General features: G+C 35.3%; 1 protein-coding gene across 6 annotated transcripts; it reads right to left on the minus strand.

Annotated features, from left to right (window-relative positions):
* Positions 1–1,195: 1,195 nt before the first annotated feature.
* Positions 1,196–11,375, minus strand: LOC117682043 (E3 ubiquitin-protein ligase TRIM71). Of its 6 annotated transcripts, none has more exons than XM_066082940.1 (4): positions 10,987–11,375; positions 8,015–8,046; positions 6,482–6,580; positions 1,196–3,384 (listed from the first exon to the last, which is right to left on the minus strand). In XM_066082940.1, the coding sequence occupies exon 4, from the start codon at positions 3,359–3,361 to the stop codon at positions 1,709–1,711; it is 1,653 nt and encodes a 550-aa protein (XP_065939012.1). In that variant the 5' UTR covers positions 3,362–3,384; positions 6,482–6,580; positions 8,015–8,046; positions 10,987–11,375; the 3' UTR covers positions 1,196–1,708. The 6 variants fall into 6 exon arrangements, with proteins under 6 accessions (XP_065939012.1, XP_065939011.1, XP_065939009.1 ...); XM_066082939.1 differs by having other exon boundaries at positions 7,984–8,046; XM_066082937.1 differs by having other exon boundaries at positions 6,464–6,580; positions 10,987–11,372.
* Between the last annotated feature and the right edge of the window lie 4,207 nt (positions 11,376–15,582).

Consider the following 15,582-nt stretch of genomic DNA (forward strand, 5'->3'; position numbering starts at 1 on the left):
TCTTCGGTTCTTACATTCGTACGTTTTTTCTCCCTATAATATAATTTCTATAGAGAAATCAGCACATCAAGCAATACGGAGAAAACACCCTCATAATTCCGCACCCAAGTCAATATTAACACATGCGTACAACTAAAAAAAAAAGAGGGGGGGGGGGGTCTCCGGAGCCCCTTCTGAAAAAATTTTCATAAATTTATTAAATTTACATAGTTTTTTAGATACGAGCATGCAACAACTAAATCAGGGGTCAATCTTCGACGGAAACCAACGTACTCTGTCCGTATGCCCTTAGGCTATAGTGTTTTTCCTTCTCACTTTTATCAGTAAGGGGTCCTAAACCCCCCTCCCCCTTTAACCGCCCCTTTAGTTCCGCGCACGTGTTAATATTTACTGTGGTGTCTTCGCGATATTGATGGTGTAAACTCTGATCAAAGAGAGGTAACTCTGTATCAGCTATATGACACAACTCGTATACTACCTATATCGTAACTGGGTAAGAGGTACATAAATTGTTGCGCGGATCAAAGAAAGGGGGAGATGGTCAGGGGAATTAAACTTACATCAAAACTTAAATTGTTGAAGTTGTCATGCGCGGAACAAGAAATAAATGCTTTTCGGGGGGGGGGGGGGGGGGGGGGGCACCTCCCTTTTAAGTTCCGCGCATGGTTGTGTAAATTGTGACCCATTTCTGTAAATTTACGAGGGATATCAATTTGTTCAGACAAAATAGCTTTGTATGTTTAAACTTCCAGCTATCAATGTTGCATTTTCTCAAATTTCAATCCTCAAAATAGGCAACCGTATGGTAATGTTGGTTTGTCCTCTTCAACACAGACACCTGATGTTACTTATTTTTCTCTTCATAAAATTAATAAAACCTTATTCAGTTTTTAGGTAGGTAAGTTTTTTTTCATATAGAGAAAAATAAGTAACGTCAAGCGCCAACACTCCTCAGACCTATTGAGGTCAGTAGCTAACTATAAGATATTTTGATATCAACTTTAATGAAATAAATTATATGAAGTTCACATAAAAATTTTTGGTTTAATAAGGAAGGTTTGAATATTTGAAACTCTTCTCTGGCAACATTAAAAAAAAATCCTTTCTTCCGGCAAGTGTATAAACACTGAATCTAGAGATGGCCAATAACCAAACTTAACATATGTAGTTTCATGAAATAACTCACACAAAATCATTAATTTATCAATTTGTTTAATGAAAATTTCATTGATAAAATTACATATGACTTGATCATTTCTCTTTGTTTTTCAAATTAATCAATTTTCTAAATTAAAAGTTTCATTTTCAAAAATAAAAACAAATCTTTGACCAAAATGTATGCACAAAGCTCATTGTACAAATAAAATCCATGTATAAATCAAGTTTGTTTTCAGTGATTTGTTTATGCACAATAATTTGACACATGTACATGTTATATTCTGCATACAGGAATCATTTTAGTAAAGTCAATATGATAAAATAGATCTAAACACAGTTAATTTGTTGTCACATAATGGTATACACATTATAATTTTATGCACACACACACATATATATGTTGTGGTATATAAACAGAGTTTTCTGACATATTATAATAAAGATGAACACGTTATCTATATGTAATATATGTACACAGTCTGTTTACATAGTCTACACATAACAGTTTATCTACCTACATTGATTTTATAGATAATTATACACAGTTTGTTTACATGTAATATTGTATTTTCTTCACTGTACCTGTGTTGTACTCACCCACAAAGAGGTTGTCTCTGGTGTCCACACATAAACCCCGTGGCCACTGTACATGACGTTTGTCAATGTAGCGGAGGAACTGTCCGTCCTGATCCAGGATGTGGATACGCTTGTTGTTATAGTCTGCTGTCAGGATGCGACCCTGGCTGTCTGTTGTGATGCCGCGTGGATCAAATGATCCCTTGGTAGTAGAGGGAGGACCAGTGTAGGTAAACCGGAGTTTCCCGGCCTGATTGACCACCACTACTGCACGGGCGTAATAGTCTGACACACAGATATCTAGGTTCCTGTTCTCACTGATGTATAGACCAGATGAATAGAGAGGTTGTCCTTTGTCGTCGTACTGAATACTTTGTTTATCTGTGGAGCCAGAGTAACACACAACTTTTGATTGTTTATAACCATCACTGTTCATGACAACCAGGAGGTCACCAGAGGAGGTACTACAGACACCGTGAGGTATCCACCCCTGTAGTCTGATCACTGTCTGTATCTTTTTATTCTTCACTATGTTCACAGTTCTATCAACTATATCAGTATAAACTAGATCCCCACTCCTTGTCACTGCTATGTCGAATGGATCGTTCCCTGACTTGGTTTGGACTGACTTCACTAGTTCCCCACGGAGGTTGTACAGTCTCATGATTTTGTCACCACACGTCCACATCTCCTCATCACTCAGACAGGACACACTGCATAATACTCCATACTCGGTGTTTATCTGTGTGATGATCCGTGGTACATCAATGAGCGGTCTGTCCGGGGGAGAGGACTCGGCACCGGGAGATTCCATGGTGTAGCCATGTTCTTCTGTTTTGATAGATGACGCTGACAGAGAACCAAACTGTTGATAAAGCTGTTCTTTGTTGATCTTCTGAGGGGTAAAACTTGGTAAGGACACTGTGAGTTTAGGAGGCAATCTTCTGAATTCATCATTCCTGGATTTGTAGGCAGAGACACGGCTGACATCATTGGAGTCCAGTAACGTCTTTAGTTCAGTAATGGTCTGTGTGATTTCAGAAATGGTGTGTTTGATTTCATCTTCCTGTTTGTCTAAGACAGCCAGGTGTTTGGTGTCCGTTTCCTCCACGTTGGATTTCATGTTTCTGATAATGGTGTTTATTTCTCTGTGCAAGTCTTCTCCATGTTTGTCGATTTCTGTTGTTAATTTCTGGGAGTTTTCATTCAGAGCAGATTTTTGGACTTGGTTAATGGATGCAATTTCTTGGTATTTGGGATAAATGGATTTCTCTAGTTCTTGTAAATCTTTTTGAATTAATTCTTTCTTGCTGTCAATGTTTTTAGATATTTCAATAAACTTGTGACTGTAGTGTTCTTTAGAGGAAGCACATGTTGTACAAATAGGAATGTCACATTGTTCACAGTAAAGTTCACATAGTTTTGTGGAATGTTTTGAACATTTAGGAGTAGATCCTCTCTTTTCAAATGGCAGCACTTTGTGTTCTTTGGATAAATCAGAGAGATGTTCCCCCACACAGGCTTTACACAGATGTATGTGACAAATGTCACAGTACATAGGGGGGCCCGGGGTCTCACAGAGACGACACCGTAACACATCCTGGGCCCAATTACGAGAGGGATCCATGCTCAGATTCTTTGATCTATGATCTGAAAAAAAAATTCAAAGATAATTAATTAAATGTCTCATCATGGGATCTAAGTGGCATGCAAGATGAATACTTTAGTTAAGAGTCACCCGAGTCCAATCAAATTCTGTGTAACATTCTTAGAATCGCAACAAAGTAATTTCATATCCATAACAAAGAAAAATGAACTGATAACTTTTGGCAAATATATTGTTCAAAAGCAGGATTCATTTAAGAAATAAATACAAAGTTGACTTAAAAACTTCATTGAGAATCAGATATGACAAAAATTTGACACACACATTATCAAATAATGTTAATAAGTCCACAACGATTTTCAGTATATTTGATCATGTGCAAACCAACGTCAAGTAAAACTCGACAACATTGTCAGGGCAATGACAAACAAATAATGCCAACAGACCTTAGTACCTGAGTACCATAGCTCTTAGATGGACCCGTAAGGGAGTCCCATGTTTGCATTTCAGAGTCTAAAGCTGAATCCGAGGCTCCTCTGACCGATACACTTACTTTAATTCTTTGCTGTTTGCAAAAATCAATTCATTGAAAAAAAAGGGGGACCAAGAAAATTCTCGAATTATTTATACCCTAGCTTCAGGGTCATATTTTTAATAATAATCACAGTTTCATATGTAATGCACACAACATGCTTAAGTTTATAGCTACAACATTCAATGCACGAGAAGACAGAGTTAAAAATGTACCGGTAACCTTTTTAATTGACAACACATGTCCAACGGCCATAGGTTACCCCACAGAATCAAATTACCTAATCCTCTTAACCTAATATGCTTTGTGCAATCTTTGGTTGGTATCAACCCACTGATTCTGGAGAGAAATAAAAAACGTAATACGTTTACAGACAGACGAATGCCAGAAAAAAGTGATCAAAATAGCTCACTCGAGCTTACAGCTGAGGTGAAAAAAAAGTCTTTGAGTTGGGAGACATGAATCTATATGAATGCTGGAGAAAACGTACCCAGGAGAAAACGTACCCAGGAGAAAACGTACCCAATTTCTAGGGTACGTTTTCTCCAGGAGAAAACGTACCCGGGTACGTTTTCTCCTGGAGAAAACGTACCCTGTGAAAATAATAAATCATATTTTTCATAAATATTCTTGGATGAAACAAAATAAAATATACAATAAACATTGTTCAAATGTTGCTGTTGTTTTTAAATACATAACACGTACATAAATTATTAAGATAATAATTTTGGTTAATTAGACAATAATTTGTTACATTCACATACACGAACATCGCCTGAGTCGGCAATTGATCCACAATAAAGGAAACCGTTAAATAATGAATTTTACTGCAATCTAATTTGGAGAACTAAATGATGAGTATCTCAAGAAGTCGATAGCGCGTTTTACATGTTTTATGTATATATAGGTTGTAAATAAACGAAAAAAATAATATGTCACCTATATTCAGAGTTTTTGTTTTCATTGCTGAAATGTCTCAAGAAATGACCATACTTTGAAAGTCTCAAAGGTTTATAGGAGATTACTTATAACGAACATTGAAATTCTATCAACTATTGAAAATTATTTATAAAACTAAGTTGAATTTTTTTAGCTCAAATCAAGTCCAAGTCTTTTAAATATTTGTTTGATTCATATATATGAAAAATACTACGAGATGAACTACAACACACTGAACAGTCAGTCTTAGTAAATATGTGATTTCCTGATCATAAATAAATAATCCTTATAAGTCTAGCCCCTACCCTCCCTCCCCCACTTTCAATTTGCTTCCGATGGCACTGACATGTATAATGTGTGGGGAGTGAATATTTCTACCTCCTTAGCGCGGGGAGGCAATGCATAACATTACATAATAATAACTGTTCAGGTATTTAATTGATTATCTCTATAATTAAAAGGCAATCAGGGGATCTCGCATAAAAATACTCAAATATGTAAGGCTTACGGTAAATGGAAATTGGAAAACTTAGAAGAAGTAGACAGATAACAATGTATGACAGGTCATTCGTACTAAAATAAATGAATACATTTCTATATATTTATGCATTAAAATATGCATAAAAGTAGCATTTGAAAACTATCTTATATGTCCAAACCCTTTAAATATATAAAGTATTAAATTCATATATCTATAAAATTCATACTTTCCGGAATATTTAGTGTAAAATAGTATTTAAAAGTATTAAAAACTATTAAGTAGTATATTTATTATTTTCATAGGGTACGTTTTCTCCTGGAGAAAACGTACCCGGGTACGTTTTCTCCAGGAGAAAACGTACCCTAGAAATTGGGTACGTTTTCTCCTGGGTACGTTTTCTCCTGGGTACGTTTTCTCCTGATACCATCTATATCATAATCTTCCTACAGATGTTTCACATTAAGAATGATGAAGATAATCCTTGTGGTTTCCAGAGATTAAAAGAACTGAAAATGCTCAAATGCCAAATGGGCATGGTCAAGATAAGAGATAAATTTCTTTTACCATTTTTAATGGACATGTTGCTTCATCAAGCTAATGTTTAATGGTCAATCAAAATCTGAATGTCAGTTGTGAAGTTTCAATTGAGAAACGGAGTTTTCAGTTCTTTGCAATGTAAACAAACCTCATGCAATATTGATGTTTACATTTGGGTTTTTGGATAGACAGTATCACAATTAAAACATAATGATGATTGATAAACAGTAGAAGTTGTTAACTGAAGTGCATAGTTAACAAGCAGATGGACAAAGTTCTTATTCATGGTAACTGAAGTTTTCCTACATTGCGACTGATGTATTAAACAAAAAGTTACAAAGAATTGTAAGGCCTGCATCTCACTTAAAGATCGACAGCAGACATTAACAATTTTGGTTACACGTTAGAAATACTTTAATAAGCAATAAAAATAACAAAAAAGAAACAAAAAATAGCTCAAATTGTGACTATGCCCCTTTCACATAAGGCACAACACACGGCGACGGAAGAAAACAAATAGCAAATGATCACTTGAGTGACTCAGGTGACATAAAAATGGCAAAAAAGTACAGTGTTAAAATGCAGCAATACCAATCTTTGCTATATATTGTGTAAAATTATCAGTCTGTATTACCCTTTAAGTTTAAATCACCTGTCTCTTCATTCAGTCAGTCAATGGTGATTCAATCAGGGTGTGCAACCAGAAATTATGGACCAGGCTGGCCGAATAGTATGGTAGATGACACAGACCCTGTACATGTATAATGAAGAAGATATATCTAATAATCAATCATAGTTCTTGTCAAAATAAACAGAAAAATATTAAGACTTTTTAAGGAATACATAGATTTATGTAACACAAGCAATGTATTTTTCAAGGTAACACCAGATCATCTGTGGTATCATTGATCATCAGTAGTTTATCATTTGTTTGCAAAATGCAGAGAAAATTTACAGAAATTGCGGCAGCATTTTTGGAAGTTGATATTTGAACAATTCTCTCTGTGGTGGCAGAGGATTTTTTTTTGCTTGAAATTTTCTGAAAATTGCCCTTTTTTCACAGGTCCAGCACCACCCAACTGCCATAAACTACCATATATATTCAGAGACATAAATGACAGAGATTGGCAACTGATCGAAATCTCGCTATCCCTATTGTAAAGTATTCCCAGTTTAAATCAGTGTATCTTTCTACATGTATAGCTAAAAGCTATTACCAAAACATCCAAAATATTATATTTTTATGAGTCTATCTCTTATAAACAAAATTAAAAGAGGAATTTAAGGAGGCAGTTGGCTACCCGTCGTCCAAGTTTTCGCCGATGTTTTATAACTGGCCAATATATTTTATATACAAGCTTATCTTTTAAAAAGATTGGTGAGCTAGCGCTGTAGCCATCATAAAACACAGAAGCAGATTTCTAAAACATTGGTTTATATTTCGGAATCGATTAATTTAAAGGAAGGCACAGTGGTGGAATAGTGCTGGAGTGGGGTCTCAATTTAGAACTGTGAATCTAGAGTGTGCTTCACATCGGCAATGGCATAACTCATTGACTGTGCCTTAATCATTATGTATCTACTGTAATTTCAATTTCGAGGTGAAAATTTCAAAGAACCATAGGTACATTTTGTAGCAATCGTATCTTCCTGGGCCTTTCTGGCAAGCTCGGAAAACATATCCAAAGTTTTTGCATTATAAGACCTAAGCTACTGTTACTTTCTGACATTAAAACACAAAACTTAATGTGAAAATGATAAAACGAAATTCAAATGGTACAGTTTATCTACAGTAGTACAGTATTCGCAGAATCCCTTCTATGGAGTCAAGCATGCGTATTCCAGGGAAAAAGACTAACGTAGTTGCTAGCACTCTCGAGCGCTAGCAATAATCATATTACCGGTAATCTTATTTTTCAATTTTTTGTTTCAAAAATGTCTAAAACCTTTGCCTTTTTTTCATAAAAACAATATACCGTACTTTTGGTTTAAGATCACATCTCAGTTTACTAAAAAGTAATTCTCAAAGTAAGGTCGGACCCGTAACATTTTCAACAACAAAACACGCTAATGGCCGAGTTGCCAATCTCTGTTATTCATGTCTCTGATATATTGAAGATTTGTAGGTTAATGTCTACCCATGCACATATTCACCAATTTAAAGGTGGGGAGGGGGTTAAATCACCTTCCCTTTGAGTGACATTTCAAGTTCTGAACCTGAAAGTGAAAATGTTGGCCATATTTACGCATTTTTATAATCATCCTTATCTGGTAAAACAAAGCTATCAGTACTATCATATATCAATAAAATGGACATGAGCTCTTTTACTACAGACTGAATGCAATAAATATTTAAGCAATTTAGTTATTCCCCTCAAATAGCAAGCCTAACATCAGGGTTCCCTCCGCCTCGTATTTCAATATTACAGGGTGTTTTGTGTTAAACTGTCCCCTGTCATGTACGCATTCACACCAGTATTGATGTGGACCTGTGCAATCCATAACGTCAATTATTTATTTATTGAAACTTAGATTTTTTAAAACATAAGATGTATTCAAACTTGTCCAAGGAAGTTATCCCGTTATTCTTTATTTCTTAGATAATGAAGCAAATGTGCTACAAGGATATCTATGGGCAGCAACTAAGCCCATGGCCCGGTTAGGGGACAAGGGTCATATATAAAGCTACTTGGTAGAGTGCTAATAGATTAAAGGTCATATGAAACGATATCCTGACCATATTGAGTTATATACGGGAATGAGTTCATAAGTGCCTATTTAATAAGACTGACATTGTTTTTTGGATATTTTATGCAAAATGTGAGCGCCACAGTCGATCAAAATTACTTAATTGGGGAAAAGGAACATTGACTTACGCGGCTTACCTCCCTTGCTTATGACGTCAGTAAGACCCAATCGCCTTATAAAGCTATGTTGTGAATACAAATATCCATGTCATTTTGCAGCATTTTAAAAGAAAAAAATACTATTTTATATAAAAACTTGTATAATTATACAATAATCAACCACGTCAGTATTTTTTCTCTCAAGAAATGAAATCGTGTGCGTTTTTATTTACATGTAATAGCGTGTACATAATGATATTCAGTTTCGAGACTGCAGGGAGAATAAATGATTTTCTTCATAGATCCACATGCAAGTATTATATAATTTTAATATAAGCATATTTATATGTTTTATTTTGATCTTTTTAATGAAATTGACAAATTCAAAAATAATTCTGATCGTTTTTTCCCATTTGCACGTCCATGCAATTCATTAAGATTTTTTTTCTAAACAACTTGTAAGCCTCATTGTGCCTCATTCGCTTCACGATTATATTGTTTGTTTCACTTTCAAATTCACAAATATGTTACCATTTAATTATTTTTAGTCTAAGAGAAATTTCTTCAAATGTTTTGTTTTTGAAACGTGTACTTGAATGTGCGGTGTTTTGATTTTAAAACGTGTATGTGCGGTGTTTACTCGCAGATCCCTTTTATCTCCCTTTCTTCCGCAATGTTTTCTTTCGGGGGTTTTTTATCATTATTGATGCTTGTTCTTAATAAAATCTGTTGATTATCTCACATTCGTTCACAATTATTTTTATCAAACAACCGATTTATTTTACCAATACATTTCTAAATCCTTAAATGCCATATTTCCGCGATCTAATTTAATAAAACGTTAATACACGTGTACACAAAGTATTTTCTAAAGATATTGCTACATGTATATATCAATAAGTCAGAAATTTATATTATTTCGAAATAAAATTTAAGAATAATTTTGCGGCATTTTATAGCAGCTCTTAAATACAAACTATGTACACAATGCCTCAAACATTTTCATTGGCCTGCCTTATATACTTTTTTATGTGACAAAATAAATCAAATCAATTTAAATGCTTTTAATTCCCTTTAAATGTAGCTCAATCATTATACGTTCCGAAGAAGAAAAGGATGTTTCTATTTCAAAAGGATAAGGATAATTCATTAATCAGCTGTAAATGTTGGAGCATTTCTTTCGTTAAATTTCCACTCCAGTACGGGATCTTTATCATGATTTTACTTTTGTGAGAAGCTGATATTAGATTTATTCATTAACGACCAATTAAAACTAAGTCATCTGTAGGCTACTACGAAATCAAATGATCTCATTTGAAAAGAAAGACACGTTCATATATGCAAAAATTACTAAAATTTAATCAATAAACTACTGTAAAATTACACTAGTTTTAATGCATTGTTTACATCGGTGGGTCTTTGTGACGTCATAAATCCACAAAATCAAGAACGATAAGCGGGCAAGAATTTTTTCAGGTGCTCAGTTTTCACGGTTATTTCTCAGTAATGCAAAGGCAAAAAAATCTTACATCATGTATTTTAACATTTGTTTATACCAAGCTTTATATTCATGAAAGAAAATCATAGTGTTAAAAATCGTTTCATATGACCTTTAAGAAGATAGCAGTTATGGTATGTATACTATAGAATTCAACTGGAGAAAAGTTAAATACACACATGTATAATATAAATTCTAATACAATGACGATTTCACCATTAAATAGGTACATTATAGAGATCTACGAGTCTACAAACCTCAATATGGCAGCATTCAACCTCGCTCTCTTCCTGGTCTGGTCGTGCCTGTTTAAAATCACGTGACTTGTTTAAAATTCAGGTCATATAAAGCCTAGATGTCCTACATAAACACAATCTGAACTTTCCCCCTCTTTCAATTTTAACTGGGATGTCTTGGGGTGTATATTATTGCATATAGCCAATTGGATAACAATAGTACAGTACTGCAGTAGGCCTACAATATATTTCCGTTTTACACAAAAACTACGGCCAGCCGCATCTGAGCACAGGAGTCGGCGATTTTATCAATTTGTTGTAAATAAATGAGAAACAGGCAAAATCCTACCAGTGAGCTTCGCGAGCTCGCTAAGCATTTACATCCAATTGATAAAATCGCCGAGTCCTGTTATCAGAAACATAAATAACATAACATATATATGCAATATATTAATCTTTATAGGATTCAACTGGAGATATGTTAAATACACACATGTATAATATTAATTCTAAAACATTGACGATTTCACTATTAAATTATAATAGGTATATGATAGAGATCTACGGGTCTACAAACCTCTCCAACTCAACATGGCGGCATTCCACCTCGCTCTCTTCCTGGTTTGGTCGTGCCGTTTAAAATCACGTGACTTGTTAAAAAAATCAGGTCATATATAAAGCCTACAACAATTGTAAGTGCATGTAAACAATCTGAACTTTCCCCCTCTTTCAATTTAAACTGTGATGCCTTGGTACAATATTTCCGTTTTGCACAAAAACCTACGGCCAGCCGCCTACAGAACTTATTATTATAGTAAATATTGATTCGTAAGAAATATTAATTAAAATGTATACACATTTGTAAATAAATACAAGATTGTTATGCTTATGACAATGCACTCCCTGAGATTTGTTCTGCATCTGGCATCTCTCGAATCCGTCTGCTCGCAAACTTGCACCATAGAATCAGCCGGTGCGTCGATTTACCCAAATGGACCCAATATGAACCCAAATGGACCCAAATTACGACCTAAATGATCCCAAATAAAATTCCAAATGGCGACCCAAATGGAAAATTATCACAATAAAATTAATCTTATCACATCAATTCTGGAATAAATCACATTATCCTTATTATTAAATTGATTTTTTAATCATATCTGGGGTCTCTGTATATAGACCCGATGAGCGCAATGTTCTGATTGATCGGATTAAATATATTTTGCAAAATAGATAATTTTAAATTTCCTCATACTTTCGTTTGTAATCGTTTCGTTTGTGATTTTTGCTACATTACTAATTCCTTATTTTGTCAACATATTTTATACATATAAAAAAAACTTTTATGAGACATTGAATGATCCCACATGCAGCATGTAACAACCTGATATTCGTGTAATGTCAAGATGAACAGAGATTTTTTTCTATATTCAATATTTATCCCCAAATTTCTCGAATGTTTTATATAAGATTTTATTATGGTTATATTCAATTTAAAAATAAAGGATTGAGGAAGTACATGTATTTTATAAAACTAAAAGTAAAACTTAATACTTGGAGGAGCGGGCCGGTGTAAAGTAGAATAATGACTGACCCCGTAGAATAATGACCGGGGGTAATGTTTCAACGCAGAAAAATGACCCCCCCCCCCACACACACACCACCCCCGGTCATTATTCTACGCAGAAAATGACCCCTGGTCTTTATTTTACGTAGAACAATGACCCTTTTGCCTGAAGAATAAGTTTCATGTTTATAAAAATGAGCACACTCTACATGAAGAAAACTGATCCCTGTAGAATAATGACCCCCTTAGGGATTAAAGTTTTTAGTATAATTTTTTATTATTTGTGAAATAGTCTATAGAATATTGTAATTTTTACTGCAGTTTACAGAAAGTAACAGAAATTATTATTCATACTCGAATAAACTTAATGTGAAAGAAGGGGTATATCTTAGTCAATAAAAAAAACCTTCCATTATAACAAGATACTGACCTATTGTACATGTATCGGGGCATGGTTTTCATCTTAACGAGTTACATTTACAAGTATTTCATTTTTTACGAGTGACAACACATTAAAATTATTTCGAAATACAAGACACTATGAAACAAAATTCTGTTTATTGGCGATGAAAGAGTAGACTCGATAGTGTTCATGAATTAAACGTGCATTGACGATTTCTCCCAACTGATAGATATGCAAGTGCATCACCCAGAATTACTGATAAAATCAAAATTTTGAAAAGTATACTCCATTGTTTGGCATTATAACCATGCTGAAGTTAACAGTCTCTAAAACAGCAGCCATTACGCCAGTAGAAAGGAAAATCGTCAAAGTACTGAGAGCCCCCTAACAGAATATATATTTTACGTTATCATCGGCATACTTTAGTCAATATCAAAATGATAAATGCATCAATAGTTTGTAGGAGCATTGACAACTTCGGAGGCAGTAAAGATCGTGTGATCAAAATCAAGGGAGATATAAACCCCTCGGAACCACCTGATGGTATCCGTACAGACCAAATGAGACCTGGACATGAGAGCCCTATATATAGGTTTCCTGCACTGCCCTGTAATTCGTTTGATGTTCACTTTAAAGAAAAGGGAGAAAACGGACCATTATTCACCACAAAATCGTTGTGAAGATTTAAAAAATGACAAAGTTCTAGTGAGCTAAATCACAGATAAATGTCAATGGACACCTATAGATATGATGGAAGCCCTCGACCCTTGTTAGAAATATATCAAGAAACTTCCACTACCTAACGCGTGTGTTTCTAAGTTTGTGTGATCAAAATCAAGGGGATATAAACCCCTAAAGTAAGCCCAAACCCCTTATCAACGCTTTTAGATATAATCTCTTCTTATTATATTCGATCAGTTTTTATTATCTATTCAAAACTTACTATAGTCAGGTACTCTTCACACATTTGCTCTGAAAAAGTATATTCATGATCACTATTAAAGCATTACGACAAATGTTTAGAATATCGATGTACAGTGGGGCTTCATATGTCCGGACGCCAGAGATCTGGACGCTTCAGTTAACGGACGATATTAATTGGAAATATAATATTGTTATATATATACTTTATTTTGCCCCATATATCCGGAATTTCGCGTTCCGGATTCGGACGATCTGTTTTTACCATTAAACACGGTTTAACAATAAAGTTTGCTTCATTTAGTTGGACTGTAAACTATAATGGTACTCCGATTAATACAATAGAAAAATTACGCCTGTCAATCGCGTTTCACACCTTTACACCTGCTAGCCCCCATATGTTAAGGAAATCTATTCTCATTAAATTACTGAAATATATAACTAAGGTACGATTATCGTCACATCGCCTGGCTATTGAAACTGGTAGATATAATAACACAAATAGAGAAAATAGATTTTGCCCACATTGCAAAACTAGTGTTGAAGATGAATTCCATTATTTCTTTGTTTGTCCGTTATGCAGAACATTGGACAAATTATGCATGAACGAATATTATTATTAAAAAAAAACCTTCTATGTTTAAATCAAATCAACTTTTTAATACTGAAGATGTTAAAGATATCTGTAATCTTGGCAAATTCATCTCTAAAAGTATGCTATTAAAGGCCCTGTCAAACCAAGCTGCGTCCCCACGGCGTGTTAAACTCATGGAATCGCCGTAGGATCGTAAGGAAAAATCAGAAGAAAGTACAGTTTTATTTGAAAATATTACAAGTGGAGATGTCACGGCGTCCTGACGGCGACCGAGGCGTTCTTACGGAGCTCCCTCAGCGTGTAACTGCGTTTCCACGGAGTTCTACTTGGCGATTAACTGAGCTCTCGCTGAGTCTCTGCCAAGCGCTCATGACGTGCTAGGAGTCCACGGCGTGCTCTGCGCGCTGACTGCGCTTACAAGACGTTCTTTACTTCTTTACTGGTAGTTTCATATTAATTTGTACAATTGTATGGGAAACATAAGAATTTACAACTAGTAAATAAATGATTACAAATTTGTTTTGATTTTATGAAAATGTACATTGTTATTGAAACATAACTACTTCTAAACAATTTGTGATTGACTAGGATTAATTTCTTAGTAATGAGGTCTACAATAAAAGATCCGTTATTAGTTGTTAGAAAAGATAGAAAAGATGTGAAAACATCAGAACCAAATGGCATGAATTCCATCTTCGTCCATTGATAGGTCTTGGAATATTAGCAAATGCTACTTTTTACATAGTCATCTACATCTTGATGACAACGCACTAGGAACGCCGTGGGAGCGCGGTATAAACGCAGAAGAAACGTCACGAGAGCGCGATGACCGCAGCAACAGATCTTTGGGGTCACTGTGTGAACGCAGCCAAATGGAAAACAACTTGTTCAAACGCTGTGGATGCGCAGTGAGAGCGCGATAGAGACGCAGTGAGATCCCAAAGGACTCCGTGAGGTCTCCGTGCAAGCGCAATTGACTTATCACTGCGTCTACACTGCGATTAGCTGTGTTCCTTGAGCGCATCGACGGAGCTCTCGTGGCGCTGTTGGAGATCTTACGGCGCTGTCACGGCGACCTCACTACGCTTCTACGGCGTGTTTATCAGAACGCAGAGCCACGGCGTGTACTTTGTGCATGTTCAAAGTGCGCGCCGTCGCATGGGGTTCTTCAATGTTCAAGGCGATCCCATCGCGACGGACGAAGATGCCGTTGCGGTGTTACGGCGCTGTAGGAGACTCTTCTGCGTTTACCTTGGCGTTTTACATTATTTAAGGACGCAGTGGGATCGCCGTGAGGACGCAACTCCAGTGTGACAGGGGTTTAAGCGACAACTATATTATATAATTGTTATTATATAAATAGTGCCTGTTTGGGAGGGTAACAGTTGAAATTGACACCCCGAGAAAACCATTGTCAACCGACGCGAAGCGTAGGTTGACAATGGTTTTCGAGGGGTGTCAATTTCAACTGTTATCCTCCCAAACAGGCACTATTTATTTTGTTATACTGAATGTCTTTTTTAAAATTTTTAAGAAAATTTTACTGCTTTTATATAGGAATAACGTGAATTCTACAGCGAACCGTACGCGCATAATTTTCGCGCATGTAACATTTTTTAATGTTACCCGTTGCCAAGTGCGTTGCTAACGCTGAGGGTAATAGTAAATATTATTAACTGCGTCTTAA

This window comes from Magallana gigas, chromosome 4 (assembly GCF_963853765.1).
Source record: "Magallana gigas chromosome 4, xbMagGiga1.1, whole genome shotgun sequence".
Taxonomy (NCBI): domain Eukaryota; kingdom Metazoa; phylum Mollusca; class Bivalvia; order Ostreida; family Ostreidae; genus Magallana; species Magallana gigas.